General features: G+C 30.3%; 1 protein-coding gene and 1 long non-coding RNA gene across 5 annotated transcripts in view; both read right to left on the reverse strand.

Moving 5' to 3' along the window:
• Positions 1-7,328, reverse strand: part of LOC100159934 (molybdenum cofactor sulfurase-like) — a 9,875-nt gene extending 2,547 nt beyond the window's left edge. The window contains exons 1-3 of one of the 4 annotated variants that reach the window (XM_008187932.2): positions 7,022-7,328; positions 4,510-4,693; positions 3,873-4,105 (exon numbers count right to left, since the gene is read on the reverse strand). In XM_008187932.2, coding sequence (XP_008186154.1) covers positions 3,873-4,095 — 223 coding nt within the window. In that variant the 5' untranslated portion in view covers positions 4,096-4,105; positions 4,510-4,693; positions 7,022-7,328. 4 annotated transcript variants of the gene reach the window in all.
• LOC115033679 lies at positions 1,623-3,410 on the reverse strand. Its single transcript, XR_003838974.1, has 2 exons — positions 3,082-3,410; positions 1,623-1,878 (listed from the first exon to the last, which is right to left on the reverse strand). It is a non-coding gene; the product is annotated as an uncharacterized LOC115033679 (long non-coding RNA).
• Positions 7,329-9,676: the final 2,348 nt, after the last annotated feature.

Genomic DNA, 9,676 nt, shown 5'->3' on the forward strand with positions numbered 1-9,676 from the left:
TACATATTAAAAACCTAGAATAACTATTTTAGTTATTTGTTGTGATTGTATAATATTATTCTTGGGTATGCTTGAAACTTCTAAAATATACTATTATATATCTATGATAGTATCACGGTATGTTGTTGATGTATAACGCGTTATAAGTACCTAATGGATATTGTGATATGATTAATTTGGAATTTATTATAGGTCAATTTTTTTTAATACCATATATAACATTATGTCTTATACCTAGACTGACATACCGTCTCCGCTCAGAATCGTTTTTCTTATACAATGATATTATATCATTGAATTCAAATTTAATACCATCCATTATACAGTGGTTACACTTGTAACCTACTGTACAGCAGAGCGAAATCCACTTACCCACCTTTTTTTATCTTTAAAAAGGCGCATTTCCAAGTTTGCCAGAGTCTTCCTACGCCACTGCATATAAAATATTGTAATAGAAATTATAGAAACAATATACTATTAGCCTTCTATTAAATTTTCAAGCTTTTTTATCAAACAAATAAAATTTTATTGATATTTTTAGAAAAAAAACTAAAAAAAAATGGAAAATGAAAATGTCCGTAAAGAGCTCAAAATAAATCAAAATATTTTGAAAATGTTATGATGTATAGAAAATGCTAAGGTAAACATTCAGTCAAAATTTCATGTATCTACGGTCATTTTTTTTAAAGTTACACCAAAAACCAAATTCAATTTTGTGAAAAATCGATTTTGCGTAAAAATTCCCGTTTTTCCTTAATTTTTCTTTTGTTTTTCCCGGCGCTTTTGAAAACCACTGGGAAATTTAAATTTTGACCTCCCCAATGCACCAACGATATTCACTTTCTGATCGAACAAGATACTGAAGTTGAAAATCGTAGCATTATTTCGACTACTTATCGTGTACACAGACACAAAATAAATAAAAAAAAAAAATAAAAAAAAAAATAAAAAAAAAAATAAAAAAACACACATCATTGTAAAATCAATACATTCATCGTTCCACTCAGAATCTAAAATACATTTACACAGTTTATTTTTAAAGTCATTTTAAGTACAAATTTGGACGAAATTACATATTAAAAAACCTAGAATATAACTATTTTAGTTATTTTGCTGTGATTGTATAATATTATTCGTGGGTACTTGAAACTTCTAAAGTATACTTTTATATATCTATGATAGTACCACGGTTTTTTGTTGATGTATAACGCGTTATAAGTACCTAATAGATATTATGATATGATTAATTTGGAATTTATTATAGGTCAATTTTTTTTTAATACCATAGATAAGTATATATATGTCTAATACATAGTCTGATATACCATCTTCGCTCAGAATCGTTTTTCTTATACAGTGATATTATATCATTGAATTCAAATGTAATACCATCCTTTATACAGTGACCCATTTCTAACCTACTGTACAGCAGAGCGACATCCACTTACTCACCTTTTTTTATTTGTATTTAATGAAAATATGTAGCGATAATCAATAATGTTAAGTTTTGATACAAATGGTTAAATTTTTTCATCAATAAATAACATGATGTCATCGTAGGTACCTACTGATTGGGGTTCCTTGGAAATTCTGGTATCGATCAAGGCCATAAATGAATACAATTTCGGGGGGTCAAATATTCTTTTAATATGGATACTGGACACTTATGATTTTACATTCAAAATACAAAAACTCTTGTTCTACTTTTAAAAATTTCGGGTGGGGGGGGGGGTCCGGGCTACTGGACTTCCCCCATTACCAGTTATTTTAAGGCGACATTCCATTATAATATACACCGCCGTGTTCCGTCTAGACCAGGGATCGGCAACTGGCGGACCGCGGTCCGGATCCGGACCGCGGAAGGCAAAACTCTGGACCCTGTCAACACATTGTACTTCATTATGTTATTTTCTGTAATAGTATTATTATTAATAGAGAAATTAATTTAATTTAATTTATCAAACTCAGATTATAGTTATATCATAATTCATTGAAAAATATTTTATCGGGCAGGTAATAAACGGTTTTATTACAATGTTATCGGCCAACGGCCGAGTCGCGACAATACCAAATATTTCGATTTTCTAAGAACTCCGAAGAACCGACGGCAAAAAATTATATTTATTGCTTATTGTTGCTATCCATTGAAATAATTTTATTATTTGTCTGTCTCCAGTATTTTCTAAATAACAATTTAGTTAACGATTTAGTACGTGTACATTCACGATTCGCCTGTGGATAGAGTGCGTGTTTCGTTTTATATTATTCGTTCAATATGTTGAGTAAAAAACGCAAAATCGACAGCGAAAATAGGAAGTTTATGAACAAGTGGAATGAACTATATTGTTTTGTATTCAGGGGCGTATTTAGGTAGGGGCTATGGGTCCCATTGCCCAGAGCGGCAAATTTTTAAAGATTTAGAGGGGCGGCAAATTTTTATTTTTATTTAACAAATTATTCGTTTGTCGTCACACATGTAGGTATTTTGAAAGATTTACTATTTTATTTATAATATTTTTTCACTCTTAACTGGTACAATAATGTTGTTTAAATGTCTAATTATACCTTCCTTGTTGAATGTAACATTACAATTTTAAATAAGTATATATTTATTATATATATTATATACAGTATATTAGTAAATACATTTACTGTTGAGGGGGGGGCGGCAAATATGTGTTGCCCCTATCCTGAAATTCCTAAATACGCCACTGTTTGTATTGCCTGAAAGGGTTGGAGCCATTCCAGTCTGTTTAATTTGCAATTCAACTGTTGCTATTATTAAAAGTGGAAATTTAAAACGGCATTATGAAAATACTCATAAAGATTTTCATACAAAATTTCCTCCAGGCAGTGAAGTGCGTAAAAATAAGCTCCATGCATGTATATGTTATCTTACAAAAATAGTACGACTACACTTATACGGTGTATGAGTGAACAAGAGAAATCAACTGAAGCAGCGTTGCGTGTGTGCTGGGTTCTTAATAAGCACCAAAAACCGTTTTCCGATTCCGAAATAGTAAAAGAGTGTATGTTGGAAGTGGTCACTGCACTTTTTCAAGAAAATAAAAAAATCGTTACCTCTATCCAAGATATTCCTTTGTCGGCAAGGAGTAACACAAGAAGGACGGAAATGTTGGCAGCCGAAAACAAAAAAAGCTTATTTGAACTTTTGCATAAGTCACCGTGCTACTGCATTGCGCTTGATGAATCTTGTGACTTAGTTGATTCTGAACAAATGTCAATTTTCGTACGATTCTTTGACATTGAAAATAAAGTGTTTAGAGAAGAGTTACTAGGTAAGGAAAAGAAATGCAATTTTTCGTATTAAATAATTTACTGTAATAGATATTTTTTTTTTTCATACTTTTTAATATTGTAATTTTTAATATAAAAATGTATTATTTATTTATTTAATTGTAATGACTGAATAATTATTTTTATTTTTATACTGCTATTTTTAAAATATAAAGATTTGAAAAAGATTTTTTCACTGGACCTCATTGATTTATTATTTTAATTTTTAGGACTCCAATAGAAATTACTTGCCGACCCCTGGTCTAGACCATGCAGTTGTTTTAACTGTTGTTTGCGTCAAAACAACCGCACGTCGGGTGTTATAATAGTGGCGAGGAAAATTAGTAGTTAAATATTTTCAACTGTTTGTTATAATACTGTGGTGTTGAACCACGCCATTAGATACACGGGACCCCGGAATGCCACCTTTACACGTTTACTATATTACCTATCACAATAGGTATAAGTGTAATAATAATATATGTCAGCTATATATATTACTATATCAAATACCATAGAAATAAATGCAAAATACAAATAACTACCACGTTTGTGTCAAAATCTGCTATATTTACCGGCGTAAACGAGGGTCATGGTTCCTTTTTGCAAATCTATATAAGGCTTGATAAGACAGAGTTTCGGATCTTCTGTTTGCGTAATACACACTTCCGACGTGCTGACCACCGCCCAGTTTCGGTCGTATTGAAACCCGTACGATTCCAATTGCCATTCATCCGTTTCATAAGCTCCGCATGACTTGATCGGGAAAACGAAAAGCCTTGACACGTGCAAATCCATTCTATTGTACCTGTACATTTCGATTAAAACGATAACGAATCATAATATAATATACAGGTATTTGACGCAAGTTGGTGTGTGATACGAAGGACGTTTGTTTGAGTATTGTATTTTTGAGGTGGATGAAGGCGGCTGGCCATCTGGACACGCCCTTAAGACTTAACACTTTAACAGTTTTAAACTGTCAGTATAATATTGCTTAGCAAACGTTTAGTCCCTACATATTATACAAAAGATGTATTGGATAATCAGAAAACAATTTTTGGGCATTTAGGGGGTGTGGGTGGATTATCTTTAGCCCCTGCGTCGGACGATTAAATATGTATTCTGTAGACTACCAAAATATTTTGTCTGTACTCAAACAGTGTTCGAATTCACTTGGAAATTAATTAACAATATGCAATAGCCCATTACTCGTCGACTGTGTTGTGTTGCAGTGGTCCACGAGTTTGAACTGATTTTTCTGCCAAAATTGTTCGACAAGCGTATTCGTAAAGTCTATCAGCGTCTGATTCGCTGGACTGGTTGCCAAATGAAACCCGAACTGATCCTGTCTGCCGTCCGTTAATAAGATCAATGTGATCGCCTCAAATGTGACCTCAGTAATAATAACAGAAAATATATAAAAGTACCTTATGATGATACTGATGTATAATAGTTTATGTCCTGCAGTGATAATAATATTGCAACAATTCGGTTAGTCTCAGCTCTTCATCTGTATGACCCAAATGCGCCTGACACGCGCAAAGGGTTGCAAAAACCACTCACTCGGAGTAGTGAGAACAATACAGTGACTACTGGATATACGTATTTTACCCGGTAACGAAAATGGTTTGAATTTTGTATGATGTATGTTTTATGAAAAAAACAAAACACAAAATACGAACGTATTGTGAATATAAGTTAGGTTCCCCCTACCTGTAGGGTTGCCATTCGTCCCGATTTCGCCGGGACACTACCGGTTTTTACTACAGAGTCCCGCTATTTTTCATTTCCCGGCCGGGACGTGGATAAGTACCGGTTTCTTGAAATAAGTCCCGAATTGTTCATGTGTGAATAACAAACAATAAATAATTGTCGGAAATTTCCGAGATAGCCGAGGACCGATAATTTTACCGATAAAGTTTCATAGCGACATAGCGCGCGTATACAATTTATAGAAATAACGATAAGTCGTATATTATAGTCATATATTAGAAAAAATTCGAAAAATGAAGTTAGATGAAATCGATGATGAATAATGATGCATATTTAAACAATACACATATTAGTAAATAAGTAAGACCACTCTGTTTTAAATTAAAAATTGTGTACCTAATTATTTTTTTTAGATAATTTAAAATTATATTTATGAATAAGATAATAATAATACTATTATTACATTTTGTGATATTTCTAATTTTTGACTTTTTTATTTTATTTAAATTATAATATAATAAAAATATTAAATAACGTTGGACTAAAAAAAGTATTATTAAAAATTCCAAAGAATGTGTTTTTTTTTTTTTTTTGGGGGGGGGGGGGGTTATAATGTCCCGACTTGTATTTTTGTATAAATGGCAACCCTACCCTACCTAGGAAAAGGTGGGTCTTGGTATTTTTTTTAAAGTATTATTTTATTTATTATATTATTCACAATATAATAAATAATAATATATTATAACAATTGAAAATTAATATTTAAATAAAAATAAAAATGGATATAACTATGCTGCTGAAAAAATTTATCTTCTCCACCCACATCCCACTTATCGAGTTTGAGTTGCACCATTATTGTAAATAGGTACAATAATATACATCTTGGATTAAATGTAAAAATATTATTTAAATATGATATTAAAATACATAAGTACACATTATTTTATTATATTTTGCACACTATCAACACTTATCATTTATTTAAGTCAGTATAATGTCTAATGTTTAAAACTAACAATGATTATACGTACTTCATGTTAAATTAATCTTAGAATACTGCATATTTAAACCATGGTAATATAATTACCTATCTATTTACTAATGAGAACATTATTATCAATAATGAACTCTTAACATATTATTATCTAAGTCTAAGTATGTATAGGCTAAATCGACATTTATAAATCTTAATACCACTGATTTTAAAGTAAAAATCCACTAACCTCGGTAAACGCTTCTACTCAATTAATATTTAAAATATTATTTTCGATTTTACTTGAAGCTTTTTATGGTTTTTTTTTGTTTAATTGCTTTTCAATTAATATAATAAAACGACTACGTTTTTACTCGAACATATCATTAAAGCCTATAATTTATATTACCTGTGTATTATTGTATACAATAATATGTTAAGCGATGTATTAAAAAACAATAGGTACCTAATACCTATTGTTGAACGTCCTCACTACTCGAATGAATATTAAATTACTAATTTTAAATTAGTTACAGTAAGAGTGTAAGACTACAGTATATTTTATAGTTTATTGACTTAAGTAGGTAGGTAATTAAATTAATGTTGTAAATATAAATGAACGTTAATTAAAATAAACTTTAACTTTTGTAACTTACTCGTTATTTAATGTTAGGGGGTACAACTATGGTACCTATATTGAAAAATATTGAACTTTAAGTTTTATGGATTCAAGAAATACAAATAACTTTTTGTAAATATTTAAACTAAGAGTATGCTCGAATAAATAAAATTACATTGAATTTAATACTGATCAATAATCATATAAGTTATAGGTAACTACATAATTCTAATGATTTTGTTTACGCTAAAGTTTGTTCAAATACAGCAAATTAACAATCAGTAAAAACCCAAGCTGTCGTTACACAAAGCCATTAAAACATTTTGTAATACCTAACTAAAACCAAAAAAATTATAAATCCAAGCCAAAGTTTATTTCGTTATAAATTAAATATTAAAATATTATGTTAAACTTACCTACTGCGGTTTATAGACGTCTGAATTGTAATATTTTGTATCGAGCCTGTAATATTATTATCTACTATCTATTTCAAACAACGCACTTCTTTTTATAGGAACACCCGAACACTGAGCTATTAATTCTTATTTCGTAATAATAAGTGGGAATGAAGAGATTGAAAATTAAATAACTTTGTAAGTTTTAAGATAATTTTATCACAAACTCATTTATTTTATAAGCTTATCGGATATCATTATAGTATTATACAAATACGAAATATTATATAAATTATATTAAATTACGGTATACTAGCTTTCTGACATACTGTGTAGTGAACAATATTAATTTTATCTCTACATTATAGTTTTGTCTACAGTTCAATTACTGCGTCGTTGATAATTTATGTTAATTTGTGGAGTACCTATGTGTTATCGTTTAACTTGCATAAATATAAAATAAATATAGGTGTGGCACGGTTGTTGTCCTCAGTCACAAAAACTGTTCCGAGTGCAAGCACCGCCCAGCGTCACTAGTTCCCCGATGGGTGACCTGCAGTGACCACACGGGTTTTAGTGACAAATCCCTGCCACATAATATCGTCTCTTACACTGCAACAGTGCGTATATCAGATTTTGTAGTTTGTCAGGAGACACAAAAAACAGGTATTGTAAGACAGCTTATCTCATGTAATTTATATTGACAACTCCTATCTAAAAAATTTCACATGTTATAAATGAGATACGGTCATGTTTCGTACTTCATCATTGTCACTACTATTATTATTATTAATATTGTGAATAACAGTGTGACCGCTAATCCAACAGGAAATTCGCCCGATGAATAAATGTTCGGAATCAATTATTTTATTATAAATAACAATAACAATAATCTAATTTTGTCAAATTTTGAGATACGCACTGTTGCTGTATAAACGACGATATACTTGTGTTCAAACCAATCGTACCGTTCTACGTGGTAAAAAAACCAACCTAAAAAATATAACCTTCACCTAATGGCCTAGCCACGGGTTAACTAATAAACAAATAAAAATAAAGGTCATTACAATCCCCGGGAATGACTAGTTACATGCTGTATATCATTATAAACATACGTGAGACTGTAATAATGGTACCCACGCTTGGTAAACTATATTAGTCGCATAATATTATTGTTTAAGAAAAATAATAAATACCCGATAGGTAGAGAAATGTCACATTCGACATGATACGAAAAATTCATAGGTCGTTTTGAGCTTGTCACTTGATCGTATAGAGCGGATGTCTCCAAACTTTTTTATTCAAGGGCCACAAAAAATATTGTCGTGCGTATGGGGGGGGGGGGGTCCCTGCGGCCCCTGGCTTTTTCTTTAATAAATACATATATATCTATGCTATACTAGATAGCGAACGTTTTTACATCTTACATGAAAAAAGTGAAGCCAATTTTAATCTAGTAGTATAGATATCTAATATATGTAATAAAGTTATTAGGTATTCAATCAGTTATCGTCGACCAAATGATTCATTATTATCACAGAATACTCTGCTATATCCACTTTATAGGTAATTTGCTAGTGGATTAATTGTTTTATAACAGTGTACCTTTAGGTACTTTATTTCAGGGCTTCAAAATGTTATTATTACGTTATAATTTATAACGCTATAACGGAAAAAAAATGAAAAAACATAAACGAAATCAATAAACGAAAAAAATTGAATAACATTAAACATAATATATCCTTAATCATAATTCATGATTAAAAATAAACAATAAACGTATTTGTAACGTAAAAAAATTGCAAATAACGTTATTTGAAATAACGTTTGTGATTTTTTTTATACATTGAGACCAATATAATTTTTTTTTTTAATCTTATAGTTATGAACATTGGCGCAACTAGACATTTGAACTAAGGGGTGCTTAAGCTCCAAGTTTTTTTTTGTGACTCAATAGGACCTAACACCAAAAGATTTTTTAGGGGGTGCTAATTTTGACTTAGGGGGTGCTAAGGACCCAAAGCACCCCCCCTAGTTGCGCCAATGGTTATGAACAATTCAAAGTTGGCTAACCTGTATTGACACTAATTTAAATTTTCTGATTTATTTTATCGCAGGTTTATTTATAAATATTGAATTCATTACTTTATAAGCAAGTTTAATATTCAATTAATAATAAAATTATTATCCGTTGACCGTTTATGTTCGATTTAATTGGTGAAAAAATGCGGGCGTGTTATTTGGAGTATAATTTGATATAATTTCAAGTTGCTATTGTTGTTTAGTTAGTTGTAACTTGTAGACTTGTCGTCAAATTGTCATTAACTACTTTTCGTCTAATCGTCTATGGTGTATACCTACTTAATAGTTTAACTGATAATGGTTACCTGATCAGTTAGCTCCTTGCTAAGAACTCTAGGAAGATTGAAAATAGGTAATGTAACCTGTCCAACAAATTCTACTAATTTCAAATTCTTAAATAACAGTGTGGATAATTATGGCACAAATAACAGTAGAATTTATTATAAAAAAAAAAAAAAAACAATTCCTTATTTATTTTTAAATTATAACTTTTAACAAAAACGAAAAATTAAAATAACGTTTAAAAATTGAATACGTTTTAAAGTACAATAACGTTAAAATTGTATAACGTTTAAATACCCAAAAACGGAAAAA

This window comes from Acyrthosiphon pisum, chromosome A1 (assembly GCF_005508785.2).
Source record: "Acyrthosiphon pisum isolate AL4f chromosome A1, pea_aphid_22Mar2018_4r6ur, whole genome shotgun sequence".
Lineage (NCBI taxonomy): Eukaryota > Metazoa > Arthropoda > Insecta > Hemiptera > Aphididae > Acyrthosiphon > Acyrthosiphon pisum.